General features: G+C 38.3%; 1 protein-coding gene across 4 annotated transcripts in view; it reads right to left on the reverse strand.

Moving 5' to 3' along the window:
- Positions 1–21,684, reverse strand: part of NR2C1 (nuclear receptor subfamily 2 group C member 1) — a 44,853-nt gene extending 23,169 nt beyond the window's left edge. For 2 of the 4 annotated variants that reach the window (XM_032416381.1, XM_032416382.1), the window contains exons 1-7: positions 21,495–21,580; positions 11,389–11,462; positions 8,606–8,836; positions 5,398–5,479; positions 3,259–3,438; positions 2,067–2,214; positions 1,878–1,968 (exon numbers count right to left, since the gene is read on the reverse strand). In XM_032416381.1, the coding sequence (XP_032272272.1) occupies positions 1,878–1,968; positions 2,067–2,214; positions 3,259–3,438; positions 5,398–5,479; positions 8,606–8,836; positions 11,389–11,442 (786 nt within the window). In that variant the 5' untranslated portion in view covers positions 11,443–11,462; positions 21,495–21,580. Of the gene's footprint in view, positions 1–1,877; positions 1,969–2,066; positions 2,215–3,258; positions 3,439–5,397; positions 5,480–8,605; positions 8,837–11,388; positions 11,463–20,587; positions 21,063–21,494 lie in introns of those variants that run through there. The other 2 variants (XM_032416379.1, XM_032416380.1) reach the window with 2 other exon arrangements.
- Between the last annotated feature and the right edge of the window lie 318 nt (positions 21,685–22,002).

Below are 22,002 nucleotides of genomic sequence, written 5' to 3' on the forward strand. Positions count from 1 at the left end.
GTGTGTACATACACACACAATGGAATACTACACAGCCATCAAAAAACCCGAAATCTTGCCATTTGCAATGACGTGGATAGAACTAGAGGGTATTATGCTAAGCGAAATATAAGTCAATCAGAGAAAGACAAGTATCGTACGACCTCACTGATAGGAGGAATTCTTAATCTCAGGAAACAAACTGAGGGTTGCTGGAGTGGTGGGGGGGTGGGTGGGATGGGGTGGCTGGGTGATAGACATTGGGGAGGGTTATGTGCTATGGTGAGCGCTGTGAATTGTGCAAGACTGTTGAATCACAGACCTGTACCTCTGAAACAAATAATACATTATATGTTAAAAAAAAGAAGATAGTAGGAAGGGAAAAATGAAGGGGGGGAATCGGAGGGGGAGACAAACCATGAGAGACTATGGACTCTGAGAAACAAACTGAGGGTTCTAGAGGGGAGGAGGGTGGGGGGATGGGTTAGCCTGGTGATGGGTATTAAGGAGGGCACGTTCTGCATGGAGCACTGGGTGTTACACACAAACAATGAATCATGGATCACTACATCAAAAACTAATGATGTAATGTATGGTGACTAACAACATAAAAAATAAAAAAGAGTGCCTTTAGAATATCAAACAAATGTATAATAAATCTGGCCATAAATTGGATGAATAATCTTATAGTTTATATAAAACCAGATCACATTACAGGCTGAGAGAAATACTAATCATAGGCTCCCTAAAATCTGTTTCTAGACAAGAGTCTTCAGGAGAAATTTTTCTTTTTGTTCTCATAAGGGGTTTCTGAACACTGCAGAAATAAACCTTTTTTCCTTGAGACTCCTTGCTCAAAGAGGACTCCAACCTTTAAAAGAAACCAGATAACTCAGACACGTAATGAAAGCTCTTGCAATCCTATTCCTACTCTTGACTCAAGTTAATGTTTTGAGTAAAAGGTATGCTAGGAATTTCTCTTCACCTGAAATATTTTAAGTATTTTGTTACTGTAAAATCTGTAGGGGAGCATAAAAGAAATATTAAGAATTTTGCACTTGGGGCACCTGGGTGGTGCAGTTGGTTAAGCGTAGGACTCTTGGTTTCGGCTCAGGTTATGATCTCAGTGTCATGAGATCAAGCCCCCGTGCTCAGCACAGAGTCTGCTTGAGATTCTCTCTCCCTCTCCCTCCTGCTCATGCTCTCTCTCAAATAAATAAATAAATCTTAAAAAAAAAAAAAAAAAGGGAATTTTGCACTTAATATACATTTCCATTTCTGAGGACTTTTGAGATGAAAGAAACCTTGAAGACTTTTGTCTGTCATTTCCATTTTGAAGCTGTAATTGTCCTAGTGGAATAATGAACATTTCTACTGATAGTTATTCATATATGAGGACACACAAAATGGAAGCTATCCTGGTCACAAATCTAAACCCAAGTCAGCAAGCACTTACAGGAAACACCTGTTAAGGAAACCTAACATACACCAATCACAATCCGCAACTCCGCTTTAACTAGCTCACCTTACCCTAAGAAACAGGACCCACTAGCCTTACAAGGAAATCTTCAAGCTCCTAGCCAATAAGGCCATTTCCATATTGCTGCTTCTAATGTTCTCTAAAACTCACTCTTGCCCAAAATCCCTCAGCAAAAGTGCTCTCCTGATCTATGGATTGTTTTCCCTTGAATAAAGGCACAAATTTGTTACTAAATTGTTTTAGCTGTCATTTGACACTATCAAATAGTTGATCATTTATATTAAAAAAGAAAGCAGTTTGTAATAGGAATATTTAAGACCAGATCAATTAACCAAAGTAATTGCGGAGATTAAGAAAAGGAAAAAAATATTTAAAGCTTAAAAAAATTTAAGCTTTAAATTAATTGCACTAAACACACCTTATCTGGTGTCATCAGCACAGTTGACTCAGTTTTTATTCCAGACTGGTGAATATTCACAAACATTCCTGAATCTAACAGTCCTGCTGACCTGTAACAAACAAGTACAAATTTTAGCCTTAGTTTCATTGGGAAGAAAAACAAATGACCAGCTCTACTTAATGTATGTTTTGCTTGTTTTTACTATACCGTGCAGTTTCACTATCTGTTACAAAAGTTGGAGTTGCAGCTAATGGACTTCGAAGGTCTTTTCGGATGTAGATTTTTTCTGTTGAAGCGGCACAGTTGGAAGATTTTTCTCGTGATACTTCAATAGGTTTTCTTTCACACTGAACAGCTACAAAAATGCATTAAACTATTACACCACAGTGTGGAATTTATAAGCAATTATAAATGTAACCATTCGGTCAGCAATGCTCACTGCTCATGGGAGACAGTTACCATAAGTGAACTCTAAAGGTAATTCTTAATCTTTAGAAATTATTTCCAACTTCAACAAAGTTGCTTCAGAATAGTTATTTGCATCTCTTGCTCTCTTTTCTCTCCCTGACCCAGCTGTGGTTGAAATGTAGAGAAATTCTTATTTTTTTAAAAGTTCACTGTCAAGAAGGAAAAGATACTGTCAAGAAGGAAAAACTGAAGATAGGAGTCTCTTACCTATCTATGTGAGAGTTAAAAAAATAATATTTGACCAATTGAAAACAATAGTAATAGAGAGCCACAAAAAGTTAAATCTTTTTTTAGTTAAGGGCAAGGAGATTTTTGAGAAGTAATTCAACTGTTTAATCTTCATTTATAAAATATAGGTAGTGTATTTCATTTATTTTATAGGAATTTTATTTCATGATACTTAGGAGATAGTATAGTTTAGTTGTTAAATGTACATTTTCTGAGGAAAAAAAAAACCTGCCAAGATTCAGATCCAAGTTCTGCCACTTATTAGTTATGTGACCTTGGGCAAGTTACTAAATCTGTTTACTCAAATGTAAAATGGGTAAGAGTAGTACCTAGTGCGTGGTGTTTTACTATAGGAATAAATAATTCATATGCTATACACAGAGTTAGGCATGGTGAGAGCTCAATCAATATTAGCTACCCTACTTATCACCTTAGTAGTTTAATCGGAAACTAAACTGGCATCTAGTTAGTTGTGCTTTTTTTAAAAAACCATGTTCAAACATACATACATGCATAGCATATAGGCATTCGATGAGTATCTTGTTGAATAAAAAATACATGCATATGTACACATTTCTAAACTGTTAGTTGGAAATCTGTAAATTAAAAAGCATATATATTGACATATTGTGTTAATTTTGACATACTTCTAGAGGTTGCCTGAATTCTTAAAATTATTTTCTCCTTTAAAGCTAATACATACAGTCTTGTCTCATTCCAAACGCAATACATCTCTGTAACCTGCAGTATTGACAGCGGTTTCGATGGTGTTTATTGATAATACAGTCCTTTGATCCTCGACATGAATAAACTAAATTTTTTCGGATGCTTCTCTTAAAAAATCCTTTGCAGCCTTCACAGGTTACTGCTCCATAATGACGCCCTAGAGACAAGATGTTTAAGGAAACACAAAAGTCACATATTTTAGAACAGAAGTAGAAATAAGCCCATTTCTTCCCTTTAAGTAACAATAATATATGTAATGAAATGGAGATTTTTGAGTTTGTGACATGGAAAAATTTTTTAGGAGTTACTAAACAGAGAATGAAACAACCATATTCTTTTTTTTTTTTTTTTAAAGATTTTATTTATTTATTTGACAGAGAGAGAGCGAGCGAGAGAGGGAACACAAGCAGGGGGAGTGGGAGAGGGAGAAGCAGGCTTCCCGTGGAGCAGGGAGCCTGATGTGGGGCTCGATCCCAGGACCCTGGGATCATGACCTGAGCCGAAGGCAGACGCTTAACGACTGAGCCACCCAGGCGCCCCTAAACAACCATATTCTTTGATAAATATATTAAATAATATGAATTTTTAATTCTGTAAAGTAACTTTAACAATGATACGAAAAATTTCGGAAAGAGAAAAAACAAAACCACCCATGACACCATAAGTAAAAACTATTTTCACTTCTGAGATCACTTACAAATTATAATTCTCTTATATGTTATATAAAGATACTCTATTCTGAAAACTCTGCTCGGAAAAAAGATACATCAATTAATATTTGAGCTATAGTATTCTCTTTTTTGAGGGGTGGGGTGGGAAAGGATAGAGGGAGGGGGAGAGAAAGAATCTTAAGCAGGCTACACGCCCTGTACAGAGCCTCCATGGGGCTTGATCTAACGACCCTGAGATCGTGACCTGAGCCGAAATCAAGGGTCAGACATTTAATCAACTGAGCCTCCCAGGTACCCCTATAGTAATCTGAAGAAATCTGTCACACTTTGATTAACCTACCACTTCACAGGCCATTTCTTTGATACAACATCTATTAAATTGAACATACTCTGGGAAAAGCTGTAGTGTGAGATTTTTGCAATAAAGCTATGGAAAAGATTAAAGATTATATATGAGTAAACATGGGTGCTTTCCTGGCATAAAATAACAATGAACATAACTAAAATGACATAACCCTGAGTACTAGTAATAGTACTTGGAGAAATGCTGCTCAGTTATGCACAGCATTAAATAAAGAGTAACCAGAGCTTTTCCATCTCAATAATTTAAGTCACTCTATATTCCTGGACTAGCAACAGGGCTCAGCAGGTAAGTTAACAACTTAATGTTATGTATTATTAAGGACCACAACTCATTTTTAAGCAACTGCTTTGACAAAACTGATTTTACTTTCAAGAAAAATTTCCACATATTCAGTTTACATTTAAAAAGCAGAACTCTTGGGGTGCCTGGGTGGCTCAGTTGTTAAGCGTCTGCCTTCGGCTCAGGTCATGATCCCAGGGTCCTGGGATCGAGTCCCACATCGGGCTCCCTGCTCGGCAGGAAGCCTGCTTCTCCCTCTCCCACTCCCGCTGCTTGTGTTCCTGCTCTCGCTATCTCTGTCTCTGACAAATAAATAAAATCTTTAAAAAATAAATAAATAAAAATAAAAAGCAGAACTCTTTGGGGGACCTGGGTGGCACAGTTGGTTAAGCCCCTGACTCTTGGTTTTGGCTCAGATCATAATCTCAGGGTCAGGACACTGAGCCTCGTGTGGGGCTCCATGCTCAGTGTGGAGTCTGCTTGAGTTTCTCTCCCTCTCTCTCTGCTCCCCCACCCGCCCAAATAAACAAATCTTTTTTTGTTTTTAAAGCAAAACTGTTTTTCACAATTCTTCAAAATATACATTTTATGTAATTGCAAGATCAAATTAAATTGCATTCAAGTAAAAAAAAAATCTTTGGGTGAATAAAAAGCTTTGGGGGGAAATCAGTTAAATTTTATAGGCTTCAAATAGGAACTGTAAAAACAACATGCTCTTTTTACTTTCAGAAGAAGAAACATGGTAGTGTGGTAGTTATTTTAACAACACAACACATACAGAAGGCTATTTTTAAAATGTTACCTGATGCTTTGTCTCCACATACTACGCAAAGATCAAAAACCTTATTTGGTCCTTGGTCTGGGGAAGAATTATCTGTTAAGAGCTAAAGAAAACCCCCCAAAACAAAAAACAAAACAATAATTTGTTAATAACACTCTTAGTTAAAATGTAAAAGAACAGTCTTAATTATTGCTTTCTTTCTCATAAGTTATTCTGAAACTTTGAACTCTATTATGCATATATCAAACTACTGTTAATTTTCTTTATATATAAGTAAAAATTTCAATGTTATTAGAAGCAAAGATCAGAATACCTTTTAAATTTGTTCCATAACAATCTCATTAAATACTGTTAAACACTCAAATACATGAGTATTTAATGTATCTTACCTATTAAGCACTTATTATTCATTATTCATTCAACACATCAAATTACTGCAGCAATTATCAGCCCTATCATGACGGGTCTTTGAACAGCTCAAAATTTTTCCACGTGGAAAAATAAGCTATAACAGCATAAAAAGATAACTGAATTTTTTAAATAGAAAAGTACTTAAAAATTTTTTGAGTTATTTATTTATAATTATGGAAATGATTGATAAACTTTTCATCGATGAGTTGTCTAAGATTTGGATCTTAGTGTAATCATTGACAACGTGGGCTGCAGAGTCTGATAAACGGTAGCAGGTTAGTGGGACTGGGTGGAGAGGCCTTGGGCAAATTACAAACCCTCTTTATAAATTATATAAAGAGCTAATCACTAGTTATAGCTAATATAATGCTGTAAAAGAAATACTAGTTTCTTCTTTTAGGTTTATCTTCTAATCTTTTAATTTTTTTTTCAATCTTTTGAAACGTGAACAAATTAATTCAATCCCAAAAATGTGATAGGGAATTCACCATATCACCTTGCCCTGGCTTTAAAACAACCCACAAACTAACCTCCACTTTGACTCTTTTTCTTCTCTTAGGGGTGTGAATGCCTTCAGGAGTAATTCTGATTTTAAAAACTTCAAACAGTCCTTAAAACAGCTGTCCCTTGCTATGTTCTAATAGCATCATTTCTTCTTATACCATCATAAAAATTAGTCTTTAGCAGAAACTTAAAAAAAAATAGGCTGTCCTTTGAAAGCATCTATGAAAGGCATCACTCTTCCTTAACAGCACATCTATTGTGAATGGTGCTAATCTTTTATCTATTATTCCTAAAGGTAGAAGAAATACTGAGAGATTAAGGGACTTGCCCACATCCTTTAGGTCACTAGATCAGAAATTCAGTCTTCTTGGCCCAGGGGAATTTTATCCTGTACCTGTTTCTATTTCTTTGCCCTGAGACATGATCCATAAAGTAGGCAAAGTACCAATATTATCTTTTTTTCTTGAAACAGAAATTTTTTAATTTTTTTTTTTTTTTTAAGATTTTATTTATTTGCGAGAGAGAGAATGAGAGACAGAGAGCATGAGAGGGAGGAGGGTCAGAGGGAGAAGCAGACTCCCTGCTGAGCAGGGAGCCCGATGTGGGACTCGATCCCGGGACTCCAGGATCATGACCTGAGCCGAAGGCAGTCGCTTAACCAACTGAGCCACCCAGGTGCCCGAAACAGAAATTTTTTAAAAAGAGTAACTTTACAGTGGAGAAATCTGATACACACTACTTCAGCCAGGTGGTGAAGATCAATGTCACCAGTTATAAAACATGAAGATAGTTAAGTACACTTGATATGTGATGAAAATGGCACTTAACCTCTGTGATCCTCCTCACGAAAACCAACAATCCCAGTCTAATCATGAGAAAAACAGTAGTCAAAGTCCCATAGCAGGGCCATCTACAATATACCTGACCAGTACACCTCAAAATCGTCAAGGTCATCAAATACAAGGAAAGTCTGAGAAACTGTCACTGCTAACAGGAATCTAAGGAGACATGATGACTAAATGTAATATGGTATCCTGAAACCAAAAAGAATATTAGGTAAAAATCAGGGAAAGCTAAAAACATCTATGGATTTTAGTTAATAATATATCAAAATTAGTTCACTAATCATAATAAAGGTATCATATTAATATAAAATGTTAATAGGAGAAATTGTGTTGAGGGGTTATATGGAAACTCTGTACTAACTGCTCTATATTTCTGCAACTATAAAACTGTTCTAAAAAATCAAATCTGTTGATAAGAAGAAATTAAGGTATTCATGATGTTACACATTTTTTTTAGTGACTTCTGTCTTGTTGATAAAATAACTTCTTATAAATCCCATCCACTTTTTACCTTAGCTGTTTCTAAAAATAATATAAATAATGCAATTAGAAGAATAATAGAATCTATCAGGATATACAGGCAAAATTTTGTATTTTATGAATTAGTTTTTCAATCCTAAAAGGAACTTTCTTTGATCAGCTTTTCATCACAAAAGAAAGAATTCAATTTTAAGTGGGCACTCCACCAAAAAGTCTCCAAAGGCAAACTTAAGGGTTTGTTGGATTTGTGTTCAATCACAGCAACCAGCAGTGAAAATTATCTACATAATCACAGGCATGCAGTGTGTATAAGCCTTAACTCTTCAAAAAATATATAACTAGCAAAAATTAAAATGATGTGAAGTTAATCTAGACCACTGACTGAATTTCAGTGTTAAAGCAGACGTTGGGGATAAAACTGTCTGCTACATCAAGGAAAATAGAAATGACGACCAAGGAGGCAAAGTGACAAAGATGCAGCCATAATACCGACTTCTTGGTTTGGCAGCTTCTTGTTGCCCAGGTAAGCGTGGTCTTGGGAAGTGCTGCTACCACAGAAGAGGCTCTTAATTTGGCAGTTTCCTAAACATGCAGAAGCAGCAGGTCTCTTAGAAGCCAGTTCTGCAGCACGTCTGAGTGGTTATTCTTGGAAACCTGACCTGGAGCTGTTATCTTCAGCCTTCCCAACAATTCTGTGAGTTCTCTATACCCTTTATAAAACCCCTTCCTGGGCAAACTAATCAGAGTGAATCTTACTATACGCAACTAAGAACCCCCCACCAAAATATATGGATGTGAGGGTGCGTGAGGAAAAGTACAGTGGCAGATAGGAGAGGGCAGTCACCACAGATAATCTGCACAGCACATAATTTTATGCAACATTTTTTTTCCTACGGACCACGGAGGACGTAAAGTCTTAACATTAGGACTTATGACGTGCTTTTTAATTCTTTCAAGGTAAGATGAAAAGACACTCTGAAGTTATTTACCTGGAGATGTTGTGCAGACAGATCAGGAGTTGTAAAAAATAACTGATTAACACCTGCTGCATCTGGAGTAGTGAGGAAAACTTTCCCTGGAGTGGAATCTTGCCTGGCCAGAATGACTTTGCTTGGGGTAGAGCCATCGTGATTTGTCAGAATGAACTGCTTGCCTTGTGTATTATGATCAAGTGCCGTCACGATCTGGATTTTCTGGCCAGTTTGCTGCTCGGTAACAATCTAACACAATCACGTCAAATTAGTAATCAATTCAACTTATCTTTTTTTTTTTTCTCTCTTTAAGGGCACAATTTTCTCCTACCTTCAGACAAAGCTAGGAAAGCATACCATTACATATATATTCAATACAGTACACATACATACATACATACCTTTTAAACTAGCAATTCTACTCCCACAAAATCCCATCCTATAGAAAAACAAATGTGCAAATAAAGGTACAATAGTAAAAACATTTGGACCTATTTTGATTCCTTCCTTCCCCTTCCCTCCCACCTTCCATTTAGACAAATGTTTATTGGGTGCATTCCAATTGCCAAGCACTGTTTGTTCTGGGTCCTGGAATATAGCAATAAACAAAACAAAACCTTTGTTCTCATAAAGCTTTTATTTTAGTGAGGAAAGGCAGATAAAAAACAAACAAGCAAATAATATTGTCAGATGGTATCAAGTGCTACAAAGAAAAAATCAAGCAGCGTAGAGATGGTGAGAGTCACTGATGGAACAAAAGCCATGAGGAGATGACATTTTTGCACAGATCTGAGTGAAGTAGCAGACCAAAGCTTAGGACTAGCTAGAGGAAGTGCATCCTTTACCTGGGACACAGGGAGAAGGCCATGGGGCAGTGTTTCACACATTTGAGGCAAGAGACACTGCAAGAGAGCTATGTGAGTGAGACAGAGTGGCAGAAAGGATTACGGTAAAAGACGGGATCTGAGCGACAGCAGGAGCCACATGGTATGGGGCTTCGTAAGGACTACAAAATCTGGATTTCCTCCTGTGTGAAATGGAGATCCACTGGAAGGTCACAGAGCAGAGTGGCAAGATCTTTTTCAAAAAGGGTAATTCTAGATTTAGTGTGTAGACTAGCCTGTGATGTTCAAGAGAAGAATTAAGGGAGACCAGAAAGGATGCTATTGCTCACACACTGGCAATATCTGGGAATTATATATGGGCAGAGATGCTGGCAGGGGACAGGGTTATAGCCATGCTGGAGGAAAAAATGATTGGATTTGGGATATTTTATGAAGGGAAATGTCACAAGATATGCTGATGGACTAGATGTGGAATATAAGGAGAGAAGAGTCAAGGATGACTAGCAAATTTTGCTCTGAGCAATTGGGAGGACAGGATTGCTATCTACTGAGTTGGAGGAGCCTAGGGAAGAGCAAGTTCATGAATAAAGAGAACCAGCCCAGCATTGAGGGCTTTTGTTGTTGTTGAGCAAATATTTTACAGAGTAAATTCATTAAGCCAATTTAATCCCTTGGTTCAAATTTAAAATGGCAAAGTTGGTTTGTTTCCTACTTTTTTCCATTTCCCTGAAATTATTTTCAAGATTCTTTTCTATGCAAAATTTACAACAAAGTTCTGAATTACTAATCAGTTTTTGTCTAGAGTAGAACCGTACTGATTATAGCTGCTGCCAATTTGAGTTTTCTTTGTTGACCATTATTGCCAGCATGTCTTATTTTTCTGGGTGTCCTTTTCACTGCTGTCAATTTTATTTTACATAGGTTATTTCCACCACTATCTTCCCTAACAATTTTCAATTTTACCTCTAAGATGTGAATTTGAATCAGTTTATAACAAATTTTACCATGTAAAGCTTAAGCTGTTGTAGGCTTCACTGTGGATTATTTCTATCAGTATTATTACTGTGAAGTAAACAAAATTCTAATGGCTGACAAACTTATTTCTTAGAGAAGAGCTTTAGGTGCATGCAACGTGTGGTAGTTCTTTGATAGCACATTCAAACTCGACAAGTGGTAGCTTTTTAAAGACTAGTTGTAATGTGAAATCAGAAACTGTATCAAAATCCATTGATCTATCCTGTAATTTGAATGGATCCTTCACTTGTCAGTGATTTTGTAATATCACACTGGCCCACTGAGTGATGTACATCTTTTATATGTTGACATGTTTCATCATACCATATCATTACATGGCAGGCAGCCCCTGGGGGAAAAAGGGCAATGAACATTTCAGTATTATTAGAAAACGGTTTTGACCTTGCTGACCCTCTGTGAAGAGTCCCCAGAAGATACTCTGAAAGCCTCTGGATTATGGTACCTCTTACTAAGGAACTGGGCATCACTGTTCCAGGTCTCATCACCCCTCCACAACTCTTTGTTAGCTGGCTTTCTTCTGCACTCCCGTAACACTCTACACAGCCATCTGTTAGAGACCTTACCACCGTATTGTGACTGTGGGATGATCTGACTATCTCCCACTAGATTTAAAGCTACCTGAAAGTTGAAAGTATCTTTTATTTCTGTACCTTCAGAACCTAGCATATACATTTGATTTATTTTTTAAAAGATTTTATTTGAGAGAGACAGAGAGAGCATGCGCGAGAGCACAAGTAGTGGAGAGGGAGAAGCAGGCTGCCCATCGAGCAGGGAGCCTGATGCGGGGCTCCATCCCAGGACCATGGTATCATGACCTGAGCCGAAGGCAGCCGCTTAACCGACTGAGCCACCCGGGCGCCCCTATACATTTGATTTAAATAGGCTTGATGGATCCGCAAATGAACTGTAAATCAAACATACCTCTCCCATCTGTTGTTCAATAATTTGATGTGCAATTTCTTCTATGGTTGCCATGTTCTAATTGCCAAAATGTCCTGCCAGAATAAAAAGATGCCCTTTCACAATTGTACTCATAAAACATATATATTGAAGAATTTACAAATGAAATCACATGATAGCTAAGATTTATTTCAAAATAATCCAGTTGAGGTGGGTGGGGGAAGGACAGAATAAACAAAACAAGACTGGCCATGCACTGACAATTATTGAAAACTGATGAAGTTTATAGAGGGGTTCATGAAATTATTCTTTTATATATTTTGAAAATATCTATTTACTTGACACACTCTTATAAATATACTGTAAAAACTGACAAAAGAATTGCATTTGTTCAGAAGGAAAGAAGATTTCTCCAGAATTATGTGACTGTTCATTAGTGGCAGTTTCTTAAATATTAAGGTTAATTTGCATTTAAGGTAAAACTTTCTCCAAATGGACTTGAGAGACTGAAAGATTAATGCATTGACTTTGACTTTTGCTTTTTCTATCAGACAAGAACACAAAAATTATTTCTGACTTTGTCACATTATATAATATCTGTCATAAATTCACTTTGGTTGTACTAAAAGCAATGCTCAATATTTAGCTTTATTCAACTATTTCTCACTAGATTGAAAAGCAGTGGCTTCATCCTCTCTGGAACCAACTGAGGAAACAGAGCTGCTCCCTCGGCCTGTGTCCTCTGGGCCTCCACCCCCATGAATTGCAGGGAAGGCAGTAAGATTTCTGAGAATTTTATATCAGCAGAAACGTTGCCAGCTTGGAATGAAGGGGACACAGATGGGATGAAATGAAGAAAAATTTTCGGACTTGTGTGATTCTTCTAGAAGGGCCAGTAGAGCTATTCAGTTTCAAACATCTGTTATCCTTCAAGGAAAGGGGAGAAAGATTCAAAGATGGGTCAGAGGCCCGACTAAGCCACCCAGGTGCCCCTTTATTATTATTAAGATTTATTTATTATTTGAGAGAGAGAGTGCCCATGAGTGGAGAGAGGGGCAGAGGGAGAGAATCTTCAAGCAGGCTCCCTGCTGAGCACTGAGCATGAAGCACCAAGCAGAGCTCGATCCCACAACCCATGAGATCATGACCTGAGCTGAAACCAGTGTCCGACACCCAACCAACTGAGCCACCCAGGCGCCCCTAATGTTTATTATTTCTATCAACATTCTGTTCACGAAGCTATCTGTGTATCTCTTAAGAGAACAGCTCTTCTACAGTTCTCTTTTCTTTCTGAACCCTCACCAAAATTGCCTTTGGCATCCATATTTCTACCAACAATCTCTTCAAGGCAATCCAGGCTTTCTCTAGCATGCATCTCAAAACTCTTCCAGCCTCTATCCATTTCCCAGTTCTAAATTTTTAGGCATTTGTTACAGCAGCACCCTACTTCCCAGTACCAAAATCTATATTGGTTTGCTAGGGCTGACATAACAAAGCCTAACAGGACTACTTCTGGCTGGGTAGTTCAAACAACAAAAATTAATTTTCTCATGGGGGCGCCTGGTTGGCTCAGTCAGTTGAGCAACTGACTCTTGGTTTCTGCTCAGGTCATGATATCAAACACCATGCTCAGCTCAAGAGTCTCCTGGAGATTCTCTCCCCCTACCCCTCTCCCCTCCCCGAGCTTGCATGAGCTCTCTAAAATAAATTTTTAAAAAATTAATTTTCTCACAATTCTGGAGGCTAGAACTCTGAGACAAGCTGTCAAATAGGGATGGTTTCTGAGACCTATGTCCTTGGCTTTTAGATGGCTGTCTTCTCTTTGTCTCTTCACATGTCTTCCCTCTGTGCCTGTGTTGTAATCTCTTTTAATAGGGATAACAGTCACATTGGATTGGGGCCTACCCTAATGACCTCATTTTAACTCAGTTATCTCTTTAAAGGCCTCATGGCCTTTAAATACAGTCATATTCTGAGGTACTGGGGGCCAGGACTTCAATATGAATTCTGGGGGGGGGGGCAGCCCATAACACTTAGGCACAAATCTAATAGGAAACACGCATGATATATGTAAGGAAAGCTTTAAAATGTTACCTAGAGAGAAGAAAAACTAGCTGAAAGAACACCAAAGAAAATGATTATAGTGACTACCTCCAGGGAGAACTGGAAATTTTGGAACAGGGGTAGAATGCAGACTTATTTTTCACGGAATAAGTGTCTGTTTCTTCTAAATTTTACCTACAAGTATTACCATACACAAAAAATTAATTTTAAGTAGAAAACAAAAAGCCAGTTTAAAGGAATCTTTTCCAGAAATCCTAAAATCAACACAGTGTTATCAGCACATCAGACCCAAAGAAGCTACTTCATAATGAAAACTTTGGCAGATAAACTATTTATATATATTATAGTTTGACTACTTAAAAGTGTATGAATAGAAAGGACTAAAGTCAAATCTCAGTGCTATTATATGAGCAAACAGTTACACTAAATCAACTATCATTTTAGCCAAAGAGACCAAAGAGTATTAGGGTATTATGTGTGATGCACCTATGTGCATGGTACACATATATGAATGCATAGGTTCATGCTTAATTGTATACTTTGTCATCAGCAATGCTACAGGTAATACAATGCTAAAGGATTTGAATGTTAATATTCTTGGAATAGTATTCTTAAGTACTGAATTCAGGGATATTCGGATTTTTTTTTTTTTTTTTTTTTTTGCTTCTGAAGAAAAGAGCAGGAAATGATACTGGATTCCTAACTTCTGGAGTTACAAACTCTAAGCTTAGAGAATCTGACAAAAGCTATACACCCTCTTCAGAAAAACGTACACATGCATGTATTTGGTAGATTCCATTTTGTGATCCAATACATCAATTTTCTACTTCTTCCTATTTATTTTTGGAGGGAAAGGGGCACAGGGAGAGGTAAAGAAAATCTTAAGTAGGCTCCATGCCCAGCACAGAGCCCAATGTGGAGCTCGATCTCACAACCCTGAGATTATGACCTGAGCTAAAATCAAGAGTCGAATGCTTAATTGACTGAGCCACCCAGGTGCCTCTTTCTACTTCTTTGTATATAAACTTTCCGCATTACTGCAGTAGTCTAGAGCCCTTATCTCATATTGTTTTATAGATCCATATAATCCAAACTGGTTAGCAAACCAATGCTTAGGGAAATTTTTTGAAATACTTACCTCAACGAGCATATACCTAAATTTGTATTGAGTGAAACAAATGAGAGGAATTTAGGGAATAGATTTGACCAGAAAGGTGGACTAAGAACAATTTTTCCCCTTTGGACCCCTCTCCAACCAAACATAGATATGTACGGTGCATACGTTGCAATATGAAACTACTTACCTATCCTACTTGTAAAGCCTGTTATGTGTCTGTAAAGCCAGCTTATTAACTTAAGATTCGAGTCTAGAAAGGCACAGACACAATGATATAAAGTCAAATCTGTAATCTCATTTTCATTATTACTTATTTTTCTCATTAAACTATCAAGGAATACAATACATCTTTATGTGTAAATAAATCCACAAAATAATTCAAATACATCATATAATCTTGTTCATTAAAATTTTTTTCCACCATTTGCAAAAAAGAGGCAGACTATCTAAATTAATCACAAATTATGGGGTGCCTGGGCAGCTCAGTTGGTTAAGCATCAGACGTTTGATTTTGGCTCAGGTCATGATCTCATGATTGTGAGATGGAGCCCTGTGTCGGCTCCACACTGGGCATGGAGCCTGCTTAAGACTCTCTCTCTCCCCCTCTGCCTGCCCCCCTCCCTCGTGTGCTCTCTCTCACTCTAAAACAATAAATAAATAAATTACAAATTGTATCCAAATGTATTAAGTTTTACTAAAATTTAGAAATTCCCAGAGGATAGGATTATTCACTCTGATAAATGAAAGTATTTGCAAGGGGGAAATGTTAAAAATGGGTAAGAATGAAGTAGGTATTTGGCATAAAATTAGGCATTTACGATAATGCATTTAGTCACTTTGGTTGTGCTAAAAGCTCAACTACGGCTAGTTTAAGCAAAAAGGCAGGGGGTGGGGGAAACAAGATACACACAGCTAGGACCCAAGCAGAGCTGACCTTGGGAAAAACTGGAGCTTGGGTTTGTGATGCTGTCAGGAATCTCCTTATCTCTATGTTCTTTTATTATCTCTAATCTATTATTTTTATTATCTCTATTCTCACCTATGTGGCTTATTTTCTACTTTGTAGTAAAGCACCAAGAAAGGAAAAGCAGTCTTCTCTAATCACAATTTTAAAATTTGGTTAATAGATTCTGATTGGCCAGCTTAGGTTATGTGTTTATCTCTGGAATTAATCACTGTAGGCAGGCCAGGAAGAGGGAAAGGAAGGATTGGCAACTTCCACTTTTGGAAGGTCTATTTACCAAAAGATGGGAGACTAGCATAGACATGGCTATTGATACAATCATCATGAGCCAGGCAACCACTTCAATTTGTTTCTACTATTGATACACAGAATTCTTCAATCAGAAGTCCACTGAACACTAAGCTGCTCAAAAACCTTACTTCAGCATTGATTCTAATTTTCTGTTGTCAGTTGGAGAAATCCCCCCCAAAAAAGAAGGGTAAAAAACCCTTATAAAATATTCTATCAAGAGTTCTCCTTTTGGCTACTTCCATATCAAAGTCCTTCTAACTTCTTGCTCTGTGAGTTTAGTAAAAGACAAATTTAGTTTTATAGCCATATTGTTTTAAAACAACCGCCACAGTTTCTAGAGAATTCACAAAATAAATTAATTTTGAATTTTTTCTAAACATAACAAAACTTTTTTGTTTTGTTTTAAGATGATAAAAAGGCATAAGGAGTGAGGGCAAGGCAGCTCTAATCCTCCATATTAAAAACTTGAGGCCTGGAGCCTTAAGGACTGGAAGCCATTAGACTTTCTCATGAAACAAAAAGATATTAGGCGTTATCAATTACCCTGATATATTGATAAACAGAATCTTTCTGATGAGGAGAGACTACTGACATTAGAGAAGAATCAAATTAGTTTTGGGTTACCAGTCCAGATTTTATTCCCAGCTTTCAAGTTAAAAATGAGGAAGCTCATGAAGTGGAATTCAGTAACAGGGTAAAGAGATACAGTCTTGATGCTTTCTACAGAAAATTAAATTTATGCTGAGCAAAATAAGTCAATCAGAGAAAGACAATTATCATATGATCTCACCGATACATGGAATTTAAGAAATAAGGCAGAGGATCATAGGTGAAGAGAGGAAAAAATGAAACAAAACGAGAAGGAGACAAACCATAAGAGACTCTTAATCACAGGAAACAAACTGAGGGTTGCTGGAGGGGAGGCGGGTGGGAGGGATGGGGTGGCTGGGTGATGGACACTGGAGAGGGTATGTGCTATGGTGAGAGCTATGAATTGTGTAAGACTGATGAATCACAGACCTGTACCCCTGAAACAAATAATACATTATGTTAATTAATTGAATCTAAATTTAAAAAACTAAATTTGAAAGATATTCTTTTTTTAAAAGGAATCATTCGTTATTCTTAATGAAGACAATAAAATACTTCAAAATAGGCAAATGAGCATGAAACTATTTATCTTGTATTTATATGTATATGTATACATGTACACAGCTCAAGGACAGTGCTAATGTTGTAGGCCTCTGAACAAGCCTTATTTTCTCCCACACCAAAAATACTTCCTCTGAGATTCTTTTAAGTTATACCATACTTTCTAACGACTTTATTACTGTCATTCATCAGCTTCTGCTCTAATACCATTGTTCATCGAAAATTTTGACACTGAGTATTGTCCCTTTCCTGCCACCAACATGGATGACTTCAGTGACCACTGACAATCCAAACTACCAACTAATCTAGTTCCAAATTTCTTGACTTAAAAGTCCAATAATACTCACCTAATCGCAACTATAATATTTTGCTGCCAGATTAAATATGTATTTAATATTATTTCACCTCTTAATATTCTTCAAAGCCCTCCCTTTATCTATAGGATTTGAGGTGTCATTTGTTAAACCTTATATTCTAGCCATACACACTATTTGTAATTCCTTGAATTTAGATGTTTCTCATGTCTTTGCTAATGTCTTCTCTTTCTACCATGACCAAGAAATCACTAGATCAATGTTTGTTTTCTAAGACTAAATTTAACTCCAAAAATTAGGCAAAACAAGCATTCTTCACATATTGATGGAAGTCTGAATTGTTATAACCTTCTGGAAAAGTTAATTTGCCAATGTGTATCAAGAGGTTCACTGACCCAATGATTCATTCACTATTCTACTCAACAAATACTTGCCGAGTGCTTACTATAGGCCAGGCATTTTTCTAAGTGTTAGGGATACAGCAGATAGTATTAAAACAAACTTCCCCTTGTGAAGTTTCTATTTTGGTGAGGTTAAACAAACAACAAACAAATAAATACACGATACCAATAAATGGCAAAAAGTGGAATGGAGAGAAGTAGAGCAGGGACTAGTGACAAAATGCTTGGGGCAGGAAAGGAACTGCTTTTTTTTTTTTTTTAATTAAGAGGTCAGAGATGGCCTTTCTGAGGTAACATCTTAGCAAAGACAAAGAACAAAGATTTGTACAAAAATTCTTTTCATTAAAATAACATATGAGGAAAATGTTTAATGACAAAGAGAAAATGCCAATGACAAACTAAATGCAAAGATCAAGGAACAAAATTTTATTTAACTGATTTTAACTATGCAAAACACACAAGGACTAAAAATAAACATTCTCAAACGTTAAGTGACTTTTCTAGGTGAGAGTTATAAGCTACTTATTTTTTTCTTTCTGCTTTTTGAAAGGGTATCTACAGTTGTAATGAGAAAGTAAGCATTCCCTCATCTTTAGCCTACTGTATCTTGTGCCCATTTATCCTCTAAAGCACCCTGTCCTTTGCATAGACGACCCATCTCTAATAGACTTCTAAGGAAAAGAACTGTAGTTTTCAACGAACCTCTAGTATTTAGCAGTGCCTAGTATTCACATCTAACTTCAGTAAGTATTTACTGGAACATATTTACCAGGCACTGTGAGACTTTGGGACTTGACAGTGAACAAGGCAGAAAAGATCTTTGCCCTACAGGGCTTATATTTTAGTGAGAAAACAGATTTTTAAAAATTACCATGTGCTAAATGCTATGAAGCATACTAGGAAGGAGTGATAAAAACAGAGAAACGGCAAAAGTTTACATAGGTGGTAGTGTCCTAGACCTCAAGTCAAACCCATTTTACTATTTATTAAATGACATGTCACTCACTGTGAGGCTCAGTTTCCTCACAAATGAAATGGATTCAATATAATCTACTTCAAAAGGTTGTAAAAATTCAATGTCAGTGAAAATATCTATCCCAGTGGTTAAGTTTCTTTATAGGTAAGAGGTATTTCCTGCAAGCTGAATGAACAGTGTTCAATAAATGAACAAAAGGAGCTCAGAACCACCACACTAGAGAGGGAAGCTCTGGAAAAACCTTATAGAAGAGACATCTGATTTAGGCATTGAAGGTTAAGTATTTTCACCAGCCTGAGGAACAATGCAAAAAGCATGAGGATGCTGTCTTTACTGCTCTAGAGCTAATTAACATACAGAAAACAAACAGTCCTGCATTTTTGGCCCTGAGTTTCTCCAATTTACCAAGATCTCATTTCTACTTATTTCCACAGAAAAGCAGAGTATGAATGGTGCTATCCTTTTTCCATTCAGATTCAAAGTTTTAAGTCTGTGCTCTTTGACAACAGAAACAGTTCGTTTTTCCCCCACCAGCCCCTCTACCATCAACTGAATGTAGGCTGCTATTATCCAAAACAGTATTTTGCAAACTTTGTGTTGTGAGCCACTTATGGATGGGGAAATTAATTTAGTAGGTCAGATTTTCTTTAAAAGGAAAATGGAAAAGAGTGTATCAGGTATAGTGAGGGTAAGAATAGTCTCATTAAGACTTTATTTCAGTTTAATCCGTGTGAGTGTGCTGAGTCATGATGCAAAATGTATTTCCTTCTGGGGGATACAAAGTTTGAAAATATGATATAAATATGACATAAAACAATGATTCTATTTTTTCCAGTAGAGTGGGTCAAATATCTCTCTGAAAACTGATGGAAGTTAAGGTTTCTCTCACTAGAAAACACAAATTCACATTCACTCACACTACAAATGACAGTATATGCTGAATTTCAAGGGGTTCATAAAGCCTCTCGTAGCCTTGAAGGCCTTCAGGTAAAATTTCAGCTACTGTTGAGTTTCCGGAACATATATTTAATATATACGACTTTGTGGACATGAAAAGCCCCTATTAGGCAAGAACCATCTTTGTGTATATTGAAGTGCCAAGAAGGCAAAACCATTAGTGTTCAGCATCCTTGACAAGCAACAGTATCTCAGGACACTTACAGAACTGAAACATCCTTATTCTCCTGCTTCAGAACCATCAATGACTTTTTAATGGCCAAAGGATAAAGTTTCAGTCCTTCTCCTTCTATTTTTTCAGTATTTATTAAGCATCTGATACATGCCTGCCACTGTGGACAGAGTTTCTTTATAGTCTGACTTCCTCATCTTCCCATTTTACCTCTTATCGCTCCCTAGAGGGGCCTCTCTTTGGGTCAAACTGGGATGTTCTTTATGCCTCAATGTACCATTCTAAGCTCCTCTTCCCTCCCTTAAATTCCACCTGACCTTTAACACTCAGTTCAAATTTTTAAAAAATCCAATCCTTTGAGATGGGTCCAGCATTTACTGTGTATACTAAAGCAACTGACTAGAATTCACTGAGACTTTTGTTAACTTCTAGTATCATACGTAGAATTTCCCCAGGGCTTTCATAAAAGATTTTAAGAAGTTGCAGAGAGTCCTATGAATCAAAAAAAGGTAACTATATTTATACCATTAATTATTTATGCTGTTTCTTTTGTCTTTTCTATTCCCCAAGGGCAGGAATTACAGGCTTTGTGTGGCAGAAACACAAACAGAACATATCTTAGGAATGTCTGATGCCTTTGATTTGCGTCTCCCTCAAAACTCTTCCTAAAAGACTGAAATGCCTCTACAAATAATGAAATTTGTTACATTTATATGTGATCCACTTTTTTTTTTAAATATATACAAGAACAGAAACATCCCTCTTCTGGATCTACCAACTGGACATAAAAAGCAAAATTTCAAAACAATCACCGTGTGCCAAGCAACCACACAACATTGTTCAAGAACGTCCAAATCGAAGGCCTTTTTACAACATCCAGAAGAACAAAAACCCGAAAGGCCTTAATTTCCAGTCGTTTTGCTTCTCCTTTCCAGTTATTTGTTTAAACTGGCCGACCTACTTAGTGAAGGTTATGAGACAACTTGGCAACATTTGTAACTCATAAAATGATTATCTGCAGGAGTTGCAGGCAGAATTCCTTAACAAAAGAACTCCTGGAAGTTTAGACATGCCCAGGGCAGTGAGGACCCCGGGCCGTTCCATTTTTCTCAAAAGATACGGGTCCAAAGGCAGCGGCTGCTCTCGCCCTATTTGTCGTGAAAGTCAAGGGCGTTGCTCCGTCCGTCCCGTTCAGGCACGAGAATTAGTAAGCGGCCTCAGGAAGGGACGGAGGCCTCGGCTCGCCGACGCTCGAGCCCACGGTGCGCCCCGGGAGCCCGGCCGCTGCGCGCGGCTCTCCGAGGCGGGGAAAACGGCGGCGGCGGCGGCGCCGAGACGGAAGCTTTTCCTGTAGGTGAAAGGTCAGAGGCGCCGCAGGAGGCGCCGGGGGAGAGGCTGCTGCGCGCGCGGTGCAGCTCGCGGACTTGTCTCCCGCGCCCCGGACCCGCTCCGCACCCCGCGCCCCGGCCCCGGCTACTGCCTCAGCCACTCTGGGAGCCCCGCACGTTCGGTCCCGCCACTCCGGCCACTCTGCGCGTTCCCAACCCAACCCGAGCAGCCTGCCGCCGCGCTGCCATACGCGCCGGCCGTACCGGCCGCAGCCCGGAGACTGTTGGGGGACCTGGGGGTGCGTCCGTTGGCAGTTGGGAGGAAGGGACACCCCGCCCCCCGCTCCAGGCGCGGCCACGGCTGCTTTTCTCCCTACTCGGCACTTCTTACCGGCGCTTCTCCGACGAGCTACGTCCCGCGCCGGGCGTAGATCGGACAGTCCCGCTCTGGTGGCTGCTTGGGGTTCCGGGAAGAGACAGGTTGGAGAAAAGCTCAAGGGGGTAGGGTAAAGAAAAGTGGGGGCAGGGAGCTTTCTGGATTTGTGTATTTGGGGGGGGTCAGAGTTCGTGACCCCTCCCTCGGCTCTGCGGTACGTGCTCCCATCCGCGCCTGCGCATTACTGGTGGAGAAGCGGTGAGGAGGTCGTGACGTTCCCTGGGTGGAGGGATGAGAAAACCGAGCCTCTGAAAGGCCGCTGCCCCCCATCGGCTGGGAGGGAAACTGCCCCGCCAGAGCTGCCCTATCAAGGACTTTCGGAAGCCGCGTGCGTTTAGCATCCCTTTTGCCAAAGGTGGTTGGTCGTTAAAGGAAGTTTTGAGACGTTTCAAATTCGAGTAATACTAGATAACCTCATCAGTTTGGGGCAGTTTGGTTTCTAACTTGTGGAAAATTGGGCTCT

Source organism: Phoca vitulina, unplaced genomic scaffold, assembly GCF_004348235.1.
Source record: "Phoca vitulina isolate PV1807 unplaced genomic scaffold, GSC_HSeal_1.0 scaffold19, whole genome shotgun sequence".
NCBI classification, from domain to species: Eukaryota; Metazoa; Chordata; class Mammalia; order Carnivora; family Phocidae; genus Phoca; species Phoca vitulina.